An 18,662-nucleotide genomic window follows, 5' to 3' on the forward strand; every position below is an offset into this window, starting at 1 on the left:
CCTGTATCCCTAGCACAGCCTAGAAGATCTTGGAATTATCTCCTTGAAAATTGTTCTGTAGTGACTATGTTGTCATTCAGATGGCCCCTAGAAGGATAATTGCCCTGAGGCTGTTGGGGAAATTTTAAGTTCCCTAGAGAAGTGAGGGTATCTGAAATACCTCATATTACCTAACTGGACTATACGTACTTATTGCTGGGCTGAGGGAGCCCAGGTTCACATGAGAGCCTACTGTGTCTTGTCTAGGGTGCTTGGGAGGCTTTGATAAAACGCCCAGTCTGGTTGGTCTGGTCTGGCCCAGCACAGGGCTGTCTCAGCATCAGGCCTCTCCCCAGTCGAGAAGGCAACCTTAGCTTGGTCTAGATTTCCAGGCTTGTGAATAACAGCAGCGGTGGTAGGTAGGGTTTATCTATGGCCTTTGGGGTCCTCTTTGCTCTCAGTTTAAAATATTTTAGTCATCTCTAAAAATCAAGGAGTCTCAATATTGGAAGGGACCTTACATGCCATCTGTGCTAATCTACAAAGCAGGGGGAGAGGGAAGACTAACCTTATCCGCTCCTTTCACCCTTGTATCCCCAGCATCTTAACTGAGTGAGTGGCATGTGGTAGGGATTCAAAACTACTTATTGAATGAGTAAGCACCAACTTCAGCAGACCATTGTCCTTGCTTCATTTGTTCATTTATTTCACAAATATTAATAAGCTCTTACTATGTGCCACTTATTCTAAATTCTGGGGTATACACTAAAGTGACCAAGACAGTCTTGTCCTCAAGAGCCTCGCCTGTAAGTAAGAAGTTAGGAATTTAAAAAAACTTATAGTCTCTAACTGGAATTTAAGAATAAAAAGTTCTCTCTCATATTGGCCATTCTGGATCTTCTCATTGTCTGAGGTCTCTTTGGGGGACCATAAATAGCATATGTAGTCCCTTCTTCACATGGGAGCCTTTCAGAATTCTCAAGGCAATTATCCGCCTCCCCCATCCGCAGCCTTCTCTTCTCCAGGGTAAACACTCTCAGTTCCTGTAGTCATTTCTCCTGTGACATGCCTCTGAGTGCCCTCTCCATTCTGGTCACTGTCCTCAGGATGCAGTCCAAACAGAGCCTATCCCTTGGACAGTGTAGAGTCCAGAACCCAATGCAGTATCCCAAACATTAATTTCCAGGGAACATTCCAGCCTGGAGCCTTTCCTGCAGTTCAGCTTTTCTCTGCTTACCCTGGGCTCAGATGATGGATAATGGAAAGAGAAAGTCCTGAACTTGGCCAGACTGAGAACATCTTCATATTTGGCTAATCCTGGAATTGAAAACTTTTGTCCTCTTTCTGCCCTAGCCCCCCTAACGCCATCCCTCTCCCCTTGGTGTAGATGAATCTACACACAGCCTTGCTGCCAGTGGCTTGCTTGCCTTTCATTTTCTGAGTCACTGCCCTTCGCTACCAGGGAAATTAGCATGAAAAAGCAAATTCCAGTTCTATAACCTTATTCAATTCCAGCCCTTTGTCACATTCTCTAACCCCACTCCCCACTGAAAATGACAAAAGTTGAGTCTTGTGACATCATAACAGTTGGCTATTGTATCAACAGCTGTGATGTCACCAACAGAGGATTATGACTTCAGGGAAGAATGGAGGGAGGGAGTATATAGGGCCAGAAACCCCTGGGGAACAAAGGCGTTATTTTCATGTAAATCTTCACCCAAAAAACCCAGTTGGCCTTTTAGTGGATGGGCTGTCAGTGGAAGCCATCTCCCAGATTCCCATCCCTCCCTCCCTCAGTGGATTAATGGTTTGGTTTGTGGACTTTGCCCAAGTCTGAGTGTGTGTGGAAGTCCCCTGCTGGCTTCTGGGCTGGCTTGGGTTTTATTCATGAGGTCCATACTGAATAGAGCTTTTCAGGGAGGGAGTTCAGAGGGGAGCCCGGGAGCCTGGGGTACAGCTGAGGCAGATGTGCACAGCCTCTGGGCTGAGAGGGAGCTACTGTGCAGCCTCATCTCTTCAGGCAGAGGGGCAGCTCTTCTGTCAGCTGCAGTGAAAGCCTGGGTGTGCCGTCCATAGGCCTGAGTGCTAGCTGCCCGCCAGCTTCTGGGGCAGGTTGGGCCTGCCCTGGGAGCTCCTCCTTGACTCCTTGACACAGAGACTTAAAAAAACACCTGCTACCAGAGGTTCCCAAACTTTCTCAGTTCGTGGGCCTTTAGTGTTTTAGTAATTTTTCACAGTGCCCAGAGGCCAAAAGAGATACCTTATTTTTATTAAGTGTTTAGGTGTAAACAATTTAGTAAGTGCTTATATCCTGATAACTGAGTAGCCATTTGAAAAATATATGTATATAAATTGAAAGGAAAAATATTTTTAGAGGAGGGTTGGGGGAATGGGTGAAATAGGTGAAGGGGATTAAGAGGTATAGACCTCTAGTTACATATTAAATAAGTCACGAGGATGTAATATTCAGCATAAGGAATATGGTCAATAATATTGTAATAACTTTGGGGACGGGTGGTTACTAGACTTATCATGGTGATCATTTCATAATGTATGCAAATATCAAATCACTATGTAGTACACCTGAAACTAACATAATATTGTACGTCGATTTCAATTACAAACATTTTTTATTTCATTCTTAAAATAACCACAGTTACTAACTTATGGGATGTACTGGGCACTGCACAACATCTCACATCTTGGAATCAGATTGAATACTGCCATCCCCATTTCCTGTTCCACATTGCTTTTCACACGGTTATTGCTTTTTAATCACAGCAGCTGCTGAAAACCCAGCTTCACAAAGAAATGACATCATCGAAAAGAATGTAGTGCAATCTAATGTTAAAACTGTGAACTCACGGGGTGTCCAAACAAATGTTGGTTATTGGTCTTGTTTCCCTCAAAAATTTAAAGTATCGTCTAACACAACTTGTAAAACAACTATACCCCAATAAAAAAAGAAATTAATTTAAAAAATATATATCTTGCGGCACCCCTGTGAGTTCACTGCGGTGCTCTAGGGAACCACAGAAGCCAAGTAACACTTGCTTTATTTAAAGAAGGAAAAAGGCAAATTCTGTCCCCATCATAACCCTTAAAGAAGTTGGATAGATGGACAGACAGATGCCCCTTACCTTCAGTCTCAGCTCCAGCTGGACTGCATTGTTAGGGGAAGGCCTTTCTTTGACCAGGGTCCCCTAGGTGGGGAAGAATGATAAGGAGAAAAGGCTTGAAGAACAGCAAGAGAGGAGCATCTCTTACGTTTATTTTTAATTGATTCAGGGCCCTCTGAACTAGATGGCTTAAAGAAAAATGGGATTTTAACACCAAGCATTTGGGGGCCAGGCATGAGACTACTGCCAATATCCATTTCTAACTCTTTACAGACAGAGCTGGGCTGCAGGGGCACGCTTGGGTTGGAGGATGGCTTCCTGTCACAAGATATGACAGAGACCGGAGGACTTATGTGCTCTGGTGTCAATTAGAGGGCTCAGTGCCAACCTCTCTAGACTCTGGGGTCTGCCACTTACTGTGAAACCCTGAGCAAATTACTTAGCCTAAGCCTCAGTTTCCTTCTTTTTTAAAAATTAATTAATTAATTTTTGGCCGCACTGGGTCTTCGTTGTTGCGTGCGGGCTTTTCTCTAGTTGCGGTGAGCGGGGGCTACTCTTTGTTGCGGTGAGCGGGCTTTTCATTGCGGTGGCTTCTCTTGTTGCGGAGCACGGGCTTTAGGTGCGTGGGCTTCAGTAGTTGTGGTGCACGGGCTCAGTAGTTGTGGCTCTGGGATCTTCCCAGACCAGGGCTTGAACCTGTGTCCCCTGCATTGGCAGGTGGATTCTTAACCATTGCGCCACCAGGGAAGTCCGAGCCTCAGTTTCTTCATCCGTAAAATAGAGATAATGACAGCTAGATTAAATGAGATAAATGCATACTTAGAACTAGCAGAGCCTGGCTGTGTATGTGCACTTTCTTCTATTCCCTTCCAAAACTGAGACTTTTATCCAAAGGGAAATTCAGCCCTAATGATCTGGCCAAGATCTGCAGTTTGAGAGTTACTCTACTTCTTGATAAGTTTCCTCTGTGTATCTAATGTTCCTAATCTGCTGAGTTCTGTAACCTGTGTACCCACTCCAAAGGTTCTTTTTTCACTCTCTAAGTGGCATTTTTTAATGAACAGAGTTCTTATTTAGTGTAGTCTGATTTATCAATGTTTTCCACTATGGTTATTGCCTTTTGTGTCCTGTTCTTGCTCTAAGATCTCCTTGGCTTTTGTTCATGGTTTTTCTTCTGCTTGCAGCAGTGTTCTTCTGCCTTCTTTATCTTCCACAAGTCCTGCAAGACTCAGCCCAGTGTTACTTCTTGTCTCCTCCAGAAGCCCTCCCCTACATCCGTCCTGTCCATCTGATTAGGTATCTTTTCTCCTTGCTCTCAGAGCTCTGTGTTCATACATCTATCACAGCTCTTGTTACATTGTGCCAGAATCTTTTCTTTACTTGTCTGTCTCAGGCAGGATGGGGAGCTGCTCAAGGGCAAGGACCAGAGTATAGCACAGTAGCATGGGGGCCTGGCTGGGAAGATGCCCTCAGAGGCTTCAAGTACGTAAACAAATAAAAGTCTTAGGTGCCACACCTGTCTCTCTCTACTTCTCTGACAGTATTCCCCCAACCTTTCTTAACCTGTGCCCTCTTTTGATGAGCGTGAGGATCCTCCAGGCAGATGGTAAAATGCTACCGCCAGAGACCGTACTCCAGATTGAGAGTTAACTACATCACAGTGCTTCAGAGAGGGCTGATCAGTAGTGTCCCAAACAGTAGACACGAGGAAAGGAAGGTCCTCTGATTCATTAAGCCCCAGAGAAAGGATCTTTGCATTTTATAATAGGAAAATCATTGTAATCTTTGCAGAGAGCAACTTCAGTTGTTCTGGGGCTGCAGCCACCCCTGCCCTGAATCTTTTGGGTGTTCATAGGATGTGGCCCACTTTTCAATTTTCTGAGTGGGTGTACTTGCTGAGGGTAGGTCAGACTCTGAACTGGGAAGGCTGGTGGGCTTGGAAGATGGGCCTGGACAGTGAAGCCCCCAGCCTGCTCACTCTGTCCGGGTAGAGCCACTCTGAAATGGTGGCAAATGTTTTTTCATTTAAAAATTTTTCTTTTAAAAAAAAGATTTATTTATTATTTATTTAATTTATTTTTGGCTGCGGCACACAGGGTCCTCGTTGAGGCATGCAGGCTCTTTTGTTGTGGTGTGCAGGCTTCTCTCTAGTTGTGGTGTGTGGGTTTTCTCTCTCTAGTTGTGGCACGCAGGTTCCAGAGTGCGTGGGCTCTGTAGTTTTGCGGCACGCGGTCTCTCTAGTTGAGGAGCACAAGCTCAGTAGTTGTGGCGCATGGGCTTAGCTGCCCCGCGGCATGTGGGATCTTAGTTCCCTGACCAGGGATCGAACCTGCGTCCCCCGCATTGGAAGGCGGATTCTTAACCACTGCGCCACCAGGGAAGTCCCTAGTAGTAATTTCTTAACACTAAATTTTAGTGTGATCCAGGGAAGGCCTCACTAAGATGATGATGTCTGACCAAAGACCTGGGAGATGAGGGAGCAGGCTCTCTTGGGGGAGTATGTTCTAGTTACAGGGGACAGCAGGTTTGGAGGCCCGGAGTTGGAATGTGCCTGGTGTATTTGAAGAAATGATAAGGAGATAGTGTGGCTGGTGGGGAAAACGTAAAGGGAAAGAGTAGTTGAAATGAGGTCAGAGATCTCATAGAGACCTAGATGATGAAGACCTTGTAGGTCATTGTGAAGATTTTGGCTCTTACTTTTAGTGATTGGGATCCATGTTAGGGTTTTGAGCAGAAGCAGTGACAAGATCTGCCCTGTTGCTGGTGGTGGGTAAATGTGATGGTGGTAGTTTATTGAGGGTCTGTTCTGATTGTTTCTATTTTCTCAGTGAAATAGGAAACAGAGTAAGAGCTAAGAGAGTGAGGACAAGAGAAGAGGTCCTGAGGCTGAGAGTTGGGGGAAAGCCAGAGACTTCAAGTATGTTCCCTCTTGGTTCTGAGTATCCTCTGTTTTTTATACATGGCTTCTCATTGGTCTTCAAGTTCTCATTATAGAGGTAGAGTATTCTTCCTATACTACAGGTAGGAAAACGGAGGCATTGAGACTTGCCCAGTCCCTTTAGCCCTTACTATTTCCTAGTCCTCTTCTGAGAAAGTTGGCTTGTGGGTGGTGTGTTTTTCTGGAGCAGGACAGGCATCTTGCCATCAGTCAGGTTGAGTTCAGCTAGGCTGGAGAGCATGGGAAGGGTGAGAATGAGGTCAAGATGTAGGATTGGGAAAGGCTTCAGAAAGAAGTCAACATTTGAACTGGATATTTAAGAAAGAATGGTGGTGGAGGACTTGATGATGGAAGGAATTGGTTGAATAAAAGTTTGGAGGCATGAACACTCCTGGCATGTGTAGGAAATAGCAGTTAGTCTGCTGTGACTGGCAGAGGGAAGGCACTGGTGTGAGATAGGTCTGTGGCCTTGGAATCATCATCATGTGTACAGGACCCACCAGGTTCTTCTTGCCGAGGGTGAAAGAGGGCAGGGCTCTTTGTGGGGCAGGCCTCCGTTCTATGGACAGAGCGGGCTCCATCGTCCTGGCAGAGCTGGGTTAAGCCGCTCGCTGAGAGGCTGAGTTTCCAGACTAGCAGAAACAGCCATGTCTAGGTTTTTAAAACTGTCTTGGAAGCAACCAGGATTCCTTTGGCCTGGAATTGCCTAACAAGCCCTCACCCCATTTTAGGCTTTCAGGAAATATTTAAACCCAACTTCAAACCTCCACAGAATCTGTACTGAACTGGAGAAGGACCATCTGGCAGGAAAAGGGATTGAAAATGGTTGAGGTTGAAAACCCAAACTTAAAGACCTCTTTGGGGAGGAGAGTTGGGAAAGAGGATGTGGGAGTGATAAGTGGACAGTCAGGAGATGGAAAGAGAGCTTAATTTTTTTCTGGTTGTTATTCAACAACAACAACAAAAATCATCTTTTTTGTGACTGGTTGAGACAGATTTCAGCCTCACAGGGACCTGTAAAAACCCCCAGCAATTCTTCTGATCTCCCAGCAAAACAAATCTTGGTTCCTCTCCACTTGACCAGGCTCATAATCCCCTCAACACTTTTGCTCAAAGGGCTTTCTGGACCTAGAGCCCCAGAGCTTGGGGCTGGAATGGAAAAGATCCAAGGTACCAGGTATGTAGAAGTGCCGACGGAGAAAAGGGGTCTGGAACTTTGGAGGGAATTAGGGGACAGACTTGAGAAAAACCTTCCTGGCTCCCTTTCTACAGCTTTTGATACCCACCCACCCAACCTCTGAGCCCACTTTCTCCCCTTTCCCTTGTGTAACCCCTTGATTTTAGGCACAACAGAACCAAAGACAAGGTTGTGGGCAGATAACCAGTGAGAAATGAGTCAGGAAAGGAAGCGGGGAAAAGAGGGGTGGGGGAGGAGAAAGCCAGCATGGAGGTGAAGGCAGGTTTCCCAGGAGCAGCCTTTCTTCATGGGTGTGTCGGATGAGAGCTGTTACGCAGGAGGACCCTGGAAGATAATAGGGGCACTTGTGAGGAGATTGAAACTCTTGAGGTAGACAGGATTGGCTGAGGGCTGGGAGGAAAAGGCCTGCTGGTGACAGTCCAACTGGGTGGCACCTACAGCTGGAAACCTCCCTTTCACTGGATTTATTGCAGCCATGACTTTGGGGAGCGGAAGAGTGCACCTTAAAGGATATGGCCAGTGCTAGAATTTCTAGGGCCCTTTGTCTTCCTGGCCTTTGACTCCTTGGGGGCCCTCTTTTGCCATCAGTTAGCAAATCAGTTAACGTTTATTTGCCTGTCTTTTATGTGCAGAAGTCTCTGCCAGGTACTGAGGATTGTTCAAAACATGGAGAAGAACTAGCTAGCACTGCCCTACAGCTTTCTCAGCCGCGTGGGGACAGAGCGGGCCAGGATGTCAGGGGACCTGTGGGATGGCTGAATTTCCTAGGAAGGCTGTGCAGGTGAGCCGCTACAGCAGAGCCTGAGCTGTCAGTCCAGGCAGAGCTATGAAAGGTAGATGAGGCACCTCCCGCCTTGGCCCAGTCCAAGGACACCTGCAGGAGAGAAAGGGAGAATCAAACGCTCCCGCTTTCGAGAACTCTGGTTTGGGTACTTAAAAGGAACTCTCTCTAATGATGACCCTCCCTGAAACTTGCAGTGCCAGTGCTGGTTGCCGAGATTCTTGGAGGAAGAAATGAGAGCCGTAGGCTCTCCTCTGGGGGAGCTGCCAGTCTGATCCTTTTCTGCTCGGCCTGCCGCAGGGCCTAGATGACCAAGGGCGGCAGGAGGGAGTCAGTGAGGGGGTGAGGACAGTCTGGTAGGTGTTCCCTGGGCAGGGTGAGTAGCAGGTTGACTCCAGGGCAGTCAGACCACAGCTGTACGGAGCCGGACTGGGCTGAAGCCAGGTTCTCGGGGCACACAGAGTTCCGTTCCCTTTCTCACCTTCTCCTTCCCTCTGGGCTGCTTCCTAAGCTATTACTTCCGCACCAGAGATTGCTTAAGAGATCAGTGGAATGTCGACGTGGGCAGAAATTCTCTCATGTGCTTTAGAGGTTTCCTTTGCCGGCGGCGGGTGGGGGGTGGCTCCTGACTTCTTACCTAGACCAGACAAGTAGGGTGCTGGGCAATGTTTGTGTTTCCTCTCAGTGGCGACTTTAACCCCAGCAGAACGGGAGGCTTCCCTCCAGACACTTGCATCTGTTCTTCAGCGCTCTCAGGGCTCAAATGTCTCCTCCTCAGGGGCGAGGCATACTGTCATGTCCGAAATTAGGCCTGCGGAAAAGTACCACACAGACGTTTAGAAATGTCACTTAACGAGGGGAAACAGTTTTTTGCTCTAGGATAGGAAGGTCCATTCTTAGAGGCTGGGCACCCCTCAGAAGGAGCTCCCTCCAGAGACTGACCTCTAAGGGATCCCTTCTCAGACCTGGGCAGAGCACCTGTGGATTGGGTGATGAGACTGGATGGTAGGGAGAGGGAGCACTGAGGGAGCTGGAGAGACAACTGCAAGATGCAGGCTGGCCTGAGTGACAGCAGGGAGCCTTCCAGAGGGTCTTTCCTCCAGTGGCAGCGAGGGCAGTAGGTGGAGGGTTTCAAGCGGCCGGCATAGGCTCCTCCCTGCACTGCTCAAGCCCAGCCCTCCAGGAGGCTTTGTGTGGCTGCTCCCAGGGCAGTGCCCCCTACCCCTTCCTTGCCGGGACGTGGGACGCAGCACTCACCTGCTGACTGGGAGAGTCAGGCCACAGAGCTGAGCAAAGCTGGCCACCTGTAGGTGTTGGGTGGGGAGGGACAGTGGTAAATCGGAGAGAGCTTGCTACATCTAACTGGACTGCCAACTGCTGCCATATAGAAATGCAGACGGGGATGGCAGGTTTTCTAATTTTTCAAGAGAAGCCAGAATCTGAATTTTTATTTGCATTTCATTTATACTCACCCAATGTTTAAAACGTTTGATAACCAATTCAACTTTTTTTTTAAAAATGAAGGGAAAACCAAATGGAACATATTTTTGCTCTTGCAAACCACCAGTTAATGTCTTCGGGTATAAACTCTTTTTTTCCCAGGAGTTTGGAAGTGAGGGGAAAGTGAGGAAAGCGGTGTTAGCTACCAGGGGTGGGTGGCAGGAAGAGCTGTTTTGAGATACAAGAACTCAGAGTACAACAAAGACTGAGGGAACTGTTTAGAGCAGACATTGATAATGCTTTCACTGGATCCTGTGACGTGCCTTCTCCTTTGTTGAGGGTCGGTGGGTCTGTGCAGGTGGAAGAAGCTGGGGGGGTGGGAGGGGGAAGAGGACCGAGTGTCCATCTTGTATTTGCTCACAGCTGGGCAGACTCTTGGGAGGATGGTCAGTAGTGACCCTTCATACCTTTACAAGTCCTCAGCACATTGTGGTACTCAAGTTTTCACACTTACAGGCGTGTAACACTAGCCTGAAATACTGAACATACAAATTCCTAGGCTCCGTTCAAGAGGGGGAGGTGGGACCTGGGACTCTGCATTTTTAACAAGCACCCCCATCAATGTTAAGAAAAGTAAGTGGACAGTGGAGTCAGAGCTGAGTCCACTGTCCTGCCCTATTCCTTCACTAGGTGAGTGATCTTGGGCCAATCATTTAATCTCTCTCAATCTCAATTTCCTGATTGGAAAATTGGGCCTGTATTATCACTACGTCATGGGATGGTGAGAGCTGAACTGCAAGATGATTGGAGGCCATGCAGAGTGCTGACTCAGAGCTGCAAGGGCGCTGGTGCAGGCCACCTGGGCTCAAATTCCTGCCCTGCCACTTTCTAGCTGTGTGACTTGGGACAAGCGATTTAACTGCTCTGTACCTTGGTTTCCTTGGTAACGTGTGAATAATAATAGTACCCACTTCGTAGGGTTGTCACAAGGATTAAATGATTTAATCCTTTAAAATGCTTATAACTTTAGCTATTATAATTTTATAAAGAATCTAGCAGCACCTTTGATAATAAATGTGCCTTTGCTTTTTTTCTTTTTTCTTAAGTCCTCTTTACCATGGGTAACAAACAGGTGAAGGCTTACTTTCAAATGTCACCTCTCTATAAGGCCTTCATAGAGTCCACTTTTTCCTTCACTTTTCTCCCTTTACAGTTAGCTTTTCCAGGGCAGGGACTGTATCTGTCCATTTTCATATCCTAGTACCTTGCACAGTGCCTAGCATAGAGTAAATGGATTGGATGGCAGTGCCGGGAGTCTGAAAAATGAATCTAGCTTGGGAATGGAGAGGGTGTCTTCCAAATACGTAGAGAAGCATGATCTGGAAGAAAAATGATTTATTAAGCTTCAGTGTGCCAGAATAATAATCACGTGAGGTAGGTCATGTTATTATTATTGCTCTTATAGCGAGAATGTTGAGTCCTCAAAACTCACGTGTACGATGACCCTTGGCCAGCAGTTGCTAGAGGCAGGGTTGGGCTGACTCCAGGCTGGGTGTTCTTCTCACTGCACCTTGAGAACCTGGGCCTGTGGTCTCTGTCTAGATGCAGAGTTTGTAGAGAAGTTCTAGTGGTACCTTATTATGTTCCTTTCTCTGAGTTGTAACTCTTCAGATAGTTGCCTATAATTCGTCAGAGCTGGGGTTTTGAGCAATTCGTGATCGGTGGTAGATGCTAATTGAACAATTTCATTTTCCAAACATGTAGTTTTTGCCGTTGATGGGCCTGGGAGCTAGCAAAACACCTCTCATCCTCTTGGCTTCTCTGCTCTATTCCCTGTGGGTGTTTCTTTTCCTTGGGAGTGTCTCTCTCTTTGCAGCCAGACTAGCCAAGCAATCAGGCTGAAAGCACAGGTGGGAGCCTGGGGCGGCGCTTAGGGCCTTGGGAGAAGCAGTGTCCCCCAGGAAGCCTGCCATGCAGAGTGCTCAAGTCTGCGCTTCAGGTGTAAAGGGTTAGCCTGGTCCTTAGTTCCTCAGGCCGCTGGATTATTCCCTGAACCTGGTAGACCTGGCTAGAGAGAGCAGGTGGGAGGGAGCACAGTGAGTAAGCATCTCTGACTTAGTAGGCTCTCCTGGGGTTCTCAGCAGTGCCTGCCCAAGATGCCTCAACTCCTGGGCCACTGCTGAGAATAGCAGCTGTGTTCTTGCAGAAGTGTGACCAAGGGTCAATGCCGTGGGCCTGGTAGTTTTGACCCACTCCTCTCTTGGTTGCATCTTCACAGGATTTTTCTTCTTGGCCTAAGCAAAAATCACAGCTATCTACATTCTTCCTTCTGACTAAGTTGGCTCTGTGTTCTCATATTCAAGTATATGATTGCATTTCAGAGCATTTTAGATCAGAAATTCAGGGAAGGAAAGAATATATTTTTCATCATGTTCTTTTAATATATTTCAGTTTCTGGTCTTTCCACAAATCTTCTCTCCTTTCCCTGAGGGCCTGCCCTGGAGCTGGTAGAGCATGTCCAGTGTTGTTATGATGGGTTCTGATGATTATTGTGACCGTTGTTACCATGGGCACAGTTGAAAGCTGATGCTTAGCAAGTTGATTCCTTGTAGCACTGTGCTCCCTAAGGACCCTGAGAACTGGTCTGGGAAAGCTTCCAGAGGCTGCCTCTCCTTTCCCTTCTTTCTGTTTAACACACACAGCCATATGCCAAGCACTTAACTTGGCCCTTGGCTGGTGCAGGTAAAGAATACCTCACCAGAGCCGGTGTGCACAGGTGCTCTGGTGGCAGGATTCACTCTCCTTCTTCCTTCTCCTCATACTAACATTATGCTATATACTTAAGTTTATAAAGATTTTTTCCTCAGTAGGTAGGGAAGGCTTTTCTTTGTTTTTGTTTTAAATTTATTTATTGTATTTTTGGCTGCATTGGGTCTTTGCGTGCGGCGAGCGGGAGCTACTCCTCGTTGAGGTGCGTGGGCTTCTCACTGCGGTGGCTTCTCGTTGTGGAGCACAGGCTGTAGGTGCGCGGGCTTCATTAGTTGCAGCACACTGGCTCAGTAGTTGTGGCTCACGGGCTCTAGAGCGCAGACTCAGTAGTTGTGGTGCACGGGCTTAGTTGCTTCGCGGCATGTGGGATCTTCCTGGACCAGGGCTCGAACCCGTGTCCCCTGCATTGGCAGGCGGATTCTCAACACTGCGCCACCAGGGAAGCCCGGGAAGGCTTTTCATGAAGGATAAAAATGAGGCTCAGGGTTTGTTTTCTTTTTCTAAAAGCATCGTGGGGGATGTTTCATTGCTATCACCATTGCTAGCACCTACGGGCTGCTTCCTCCCTTCCAGCTCCCACTTCACTCACCACTACCATCACCAAAACGACAACCTTGAGAGATTGCATAAAGTTAAGGAAATTAGAGAGAGTTCATTTCATGTTGAAATTAGGAAAGAATTATAAATGATATCAAGAATTAGGGTCTGGCTTATTTTTTATCATCGAAACCAATCACTTATTTGCACCAAGATAATAAGTAAGATGGCCTCCAGGATTAAGGTCATTAGTGGCCATAAATAAATATGTTTAACTTCCACATCCAAACATACTTCATTTTGGTCAGTGTGATGAGAATGCCAATCAGAGTGAGAGAACTATTGTTCCTGAACTGTTCAGCATCTGTGAAGGTGCTGTTGGCCCAGAACAGAGTGCACATTCACATTAGAGATCCTGTGAATTACTGTTGTCTCTCACATCTATTCTCCAAGGGACTTAAAATTTTTTAAAGTTTTTTTTAACATCTAAATTGAGATATAATTCATATACCATAAAATTCACTTATGTTATGTGTACAATTCATTTTTAAAATATATACACAGTTATGCAACCATCACCACTGTTTATCTAATTTCAGAACTTTTTTTTCACTCCCCCAAAAGAAAACCCATACTCATTGCAGTCACTCCCCATTCTCCTACCCTCAACTCAACCCTAAGCAGCCATTAATTTATTTTCTGTCTCTGCAGATTTGCCTATTCTGTACATTTCATAAAAATGGCATGAGAGTTCATCCATGTTGTGGAATGTCTCCTTTTTATGTCTGAATAATATTCCATTTTATGGATATACGACACTTTGTTAATGCATTCGTCCACTGATGGACATTTGAGTTGTTTCCACTTTTTGGCTATTATGAACATTGGTATGAGTATTTGTGTGGACATGTTTTCATTTCTCTTGGCTGTATACCCAGGGGTGAATCATGCTGGGTCTTATGGTAACTCTATGTATCCCTTTTTGAGGAACTGCCAAAGTATTTTCCAAAGTGGCTGCACAATTTTACATTTCCACCAGCAGTGAATAAAGGTTTTCATTTCTCCACAGTCTCACTAGCACTTGTTTTTATCTTTTTGATTAGAGTCATCCTGGTGGTGTGAAGTAATACCTCACTGTGGTTTTGATTTGTATTTCCCTAATGACTAGTGATGTTGAACATTGTTTCATGTGCTTCTTAGCCAACTTTATATCTTTGGAGAAATGTCTGTTTAAATTCTTTGTCTACTTTTTTTTTTAACATCTTTATTGGAGTATCATTGCTTTACAATGGTGTGTTCTGTTTGTCTACTTTTAAATTAGATTATGTCTTTTTATTATTGAGTTGGAAGAGTTCTTTATATATTCTAGATACAAGTTGCTTAGCAGATATATATGATTTGCAAATAATTCTCCCATTCTGTGGGAGTCTTTTTACTTTCTTGTGGTATTTTTTACAGCACAAAAGTTTTTTATTTAGTATAATACAGTTTATATCTTTTTTCTTTTGTTTCTTGTGTCATATCTAAGAAACTGTTGCCTAATCCAGTGTTACAAAGCTTTATCTCTATGTTGTATTCCAGGCTTTGCTTTTGTCATTTTAACTCTTAAATTTAGGTCTATAATCCATTTTTACTTTTTTTTTTGTATAGTATAAGGGTAAGGGTCCTACTTTATTCTTTTGTATATGAATGTCCAGTTGTCTGAAAAGACTATTCTGGGCTTTCCTGGTGGCTCAGTGGTTGAGAGTCCGCCTGCCAATGCAGGGGACACGGGTTCGTGCCGCGGTCTGGGAAGATCCCACATGCCGCGGAGTGGCTGGGCCCGTGAGCCATGGCCGTTGAGCCTGCGTGTCCGAAGCCTGTGCTCCGCAATGGGAGAGGCCACAACAGTGAGAGGCCCACATACCGCAAAAAAAAAAAAAAGACTCTTCTTTCCCTCTTGAATTGTCTTAGCATCCTTGTTGAAAATCAATTAACCGTAAATGTATGGGTTTATTTCTCAACTCTCAATTCTATTCTGTTGATTTCTATTTCTGTTCTTAATCTGTGCACACTGTCTTGATTACCATGGCTTTGTAGTATGCTTTGAAATTGGTGAGTGCGAGTCCTCCAACTTTATTCTTCTTTTTCAAGATGGTTTTGACTGCTCTGGGTCCCTTGCACTGCCACAAAATTTTAGGATCAGCTTGTCAGTTTCTGCAGTTGATGAATATTCTGTTCAGTCTGTAGATCAGTTCGGGGAATCTTGCCATCTTAACAACTTGGAGTTTTCCAATCATGAACCTGGGATGCCTTTCTATTTATTTATATCTTCTTTAATTTCTTTCCGTGATGTTTTGTAGTTTGCAGTGCATACGTCTTTGCACTTCTTTTGTTAAGTTTATTCCTAAGTATTTTATTCTTTTTGCTGCTATTATTAATGGAATTTTTAAAATTTCATTTTCAGATTGTTCATTGCTAGTATGTAGAAAGAAAATTGATTTTTTAAATATTACTTTGTATCCTGCAAACTTGCTTGACTTTATACGTTAGTTTAAGAGTGTTTTAGTGGAATTGTTATGATTTTCTACGTGGAGGATCATACCATCTGCAAATAGGAGACAATTTCCAGTCTGGATGTACCCTTAAGTTTTAACATTTTTCTTCCTTTTATTATTTTAGCATAAAATAATGTTACTATATTAGCTAACTGTATATGGTACATGTACAGACATTTTTCACTTTGTAAATACTTAAATACCTTAAAGTGTATTAATTTTATTTTAATGGGTGTTAAAAATATGATAACTCATAACTGTGGTTTCTGGCTCAGATGTCACTTTATCAGGATGTTCTTCCCTGAACATCCTATTTTAAAAAACAAATCTTCTTCACTCTCCCTCTACCTTGCTTCCTGTTTTCTTCCTACCACTTATCACTATACATATTATACACAAATGTACACTTATGTATCACACACATGACTTGTGCCTGCTTATTGTCTGTTTCCCTCCACTAGGATGTAAGCTTCATGAGAGCAGAGACTTTGTTTCATTCTTTGCTGGATGGCAGTGCCTAGGACATGGGTGCTCACTCAGTAAATATTTGTCAATGATTAATTGTTTAGAACAAGATTAACTATTTTAAGAAAAGTAAGTCAGTTTCAAGTTGATTAAAGAAAAACATTGAATAAATGATTGTTCAGGAGGTAAGCAAATATGGTAAAATTCATAAAGGCTGTATGGCATGCCAGAAGTTTGGGAAACTCTAACTTAAGAAATGAGACGAAGCAGGATGGAAATGGAGTTTTTAAAATCATTTTCTGTGAAGTGATAAGTTATCTGTTAGCTCACAGACTCTTCCCCAACCCAGATCAGGGATCCCTTGAGGCTCTTAATCTGTAACACATGAAATTAAATATATGTGGGAAAGTGGTTCCTGCTAACCACCACAGAAACCCTGTTGGCAGTTTTGGAGGTCATCTGGAAATGTTTGAGGTGCTTTTCGCTGCCCATGGAAACTTGGCTTATAGGTCTTGTCTTCTTTGCAGGGCTCTGTGTTTGCAGAGAGCAGAAATGACCATGACTGCCAACAAGAATTCCAGTATCACCCACGGAGCTGGAGGCACTAAGACCCCTCGAGGGACCCTGAGCAGGTGAGTCGGGGAGCACTGCTAAGGGAATGGGGCTCACTGGAAGGTAACATCAAAGGACACCTAGTGACCTGTGTCCTGGATAGGATTCCTGCCAAATGTCAATGATTATCATCGTGATTCTGACAGTCATAGAGGTGCATAATCTGGGCCAAACTTTAACTACTTACCAAATAGTGAGATCTCAGGGCATTTTCTTATGCCCTCTAACATTTTGGTTACTCATCTGTAAAATAATAATAGTACTTATCTCACAGAGTTTCTGTGAGGATTAAATGAGATAATATATGTCAGTGTTTAGCATAGTGCCTGGCAAAAAGCCACTCAGTAAATGTTAGCTTCCTCCCGGTGGTGGGGTAGAAGCTTCCAGAGCTGGCAGATAGCTGTACAACCCTCACCAGGGCTTCTCAGGTCTTGGCCAAGGCTGGATGCTGATGTCCTAGAAGAACCTCTTTTATTAAAGCCACATACCCTTCATAGCCCCTTCTGCTGAATCTCAGTTGGGCAGATTTGGCCTTTGGAACCTCAGCCGCTAGAATGGATAGTGATGAGAAGGATGCTCATCTTACACTGGGATCGGGCTAGTTCCTTCCTGGAGGTCTGGGCTGTGCGTTACCAGGCTGAGTCCAGTGGAGTGTGGCACACACTCACGTCTGGCCAGAGGTAGTGGTAGATGTTTGGTTCACTCAGAGCTAATATCCAGGTATGGTTGATAGAATGGGGCATAGGATGTGGCCCCTGGGGAGTGGCTGGCGTGAATGAGGCAAGAGGAATTCTGTACACCATATGTGCAGTTTGGTCCCAGTGGAAATGGATTGACTGTGCCAACCGAACAGAAATTGGTAGATTCTGACTTGTTAGGTATATAAGAGCTTGGGGCTTAGACAAACAAATTGAATATCTACTCTGTGGCAGCAAGACCAGTGAGAACACCCCCTGCGCACGCACCCCGTCTAACGTGGACTAGAGTTGCTTGCATACTTGCTTCCCTGAACTGGGTGAGGCTGAGGATGGCAGGCACCAACAAACTCTTGGGTAAAGCAGATAGAAAAACTGACCTCTCCCAGGGCGTGTCGGTAGCCAAGGCAGAAACAGGTCTAGATCTCAGAGTCTTTGTCTCCCATTATCTACTTTTCAGGAACCACTTTGCTGGGCTCCCCCCTCCGCCCCGAGTCTGGTGACATTTCTTACTCTGCAGTCTGACTCTGAGTTGGCAGATAGAGACTGGGAATTAAGGTTCCCAACTTTTTTATATGAGACTGTATGGGTGAAATAAGCATTGTGTGTGACTTTACCATTTTATTCTTAAATTAAAAGAAACAGTATATTTAGAACCTGAATTAGAAATTACTGTACCCAGCAGCCCTCAGCTCCTTCAAGTATTCTTTTTTTCTTCTAATTTCCGCTTTGTGGGGACCGGGATGGGAGATGCAGTGTTTACATAAAGTCACAAAGCAGAATCAGAACTGCTGACAGGCACCCTAGTTTCTATTTGGAGTATATACCTACATGTTTTAAACATTTTTAGAAATTGCTCTTCCTTTAGCTTCCCAGCCTGCTTGCCATCATAACATGACGGATGGTATTTGTAAATATCTGAGCCTCTGATGTGCCTAAAAAAAGGCATTTTTCCCTGCCAAGTCTTCACTTCCCTTCCTTCCTGCCACCTTTCCGCTTCCCTCCCTCCTCTCCTGGGCTTTTGGCATGGAGTCACAGGCCTCTGTGGCTAGCTACAGTCTTCTCTCAGAGGCTACTGCTGGACTGTAGTTGTTATTATTTCAAAATTGTCATCTGGTGGTTTCTCTGGCTGCTTTCACCCCCAGCCAAATCTGGGACTGTTCTTAGGAAGTTGTCAGTGAACTCTGAGGGCTCTCCTCCGAGGTGCTGGGCTCTTTGGTGGACAGAGAAACCACCAGATGACAATTTTGAAAAACAAAAAGGGGAAAAAGAGGGGGATGATCCATTCTCTTTTTTCAAGGCTTTTACAGTTTGGATTGATGACCTTGGCACCCAGATTTCTTAGTCTGACCTTCCGATAGACATTTGCCTGTGACCTGGGGCCCTTTAATCATTGCCAGCCCAGGAGTTCCAGTGAGAAAAGACTCCCAGGTATGACCGGAACTTTGGTTGGGGGGTGCAGGGGTGCTAGGACCTTGGAAAGCTGGGCCTTTGAACCCTGGCTGCTTTGGGGACCTCCACATCATCCACATGGAGGCAGAGGAAGCTGATGATACCGAGAGGCATTTGTATCTAGCTTTGGGGGCAGGGGT

General features: G+C 45.2%; 1 protein-coding gene across 11 annotated transcripts in view; it reads left to right on the plus strand.

Moving 5' to 3' along the window:
- Positions 1-18,662, plus strand: part of DENND2B (DENN domain containing 2B) — a 173,904-nt gene that overhangs the window by 105,977 nt on the left and 49,265 nt on the right. For 10 of the 11 annotated variants that reach the window (XM_049713964.1, XM_049713966.1, XM_049713968.1 and 7 more), the window contains one exon: positions 16,291-16,395. In XM_049713964.1, the coding sequence (XP_049569921.1) occupies positions 16,316-16,395 (80 nt within the window). In that variant the 5' untranslated portion in view covers positions 16,291-16,315. Of the gene's footprint in view, positions 1-16,284; positions 16,396-18,662 lie in introns of those variants that run through there. The other variant, XM_033404565.2, reaches the window with a different exon arrangement.

Source organism: Orcinus orca, chromosome 8, assembly GCF_937001465.1.
Source record: "Orcinus orca chromosome 8, mOrcOrc1.1, whole genome shotgun sequence".
Lineage (NCBI taxonomy): Eukaryota > Metazoa > Chordata > Mammalia > Artiodactyla > Delphinidae > Orcinus > Orcinus orca.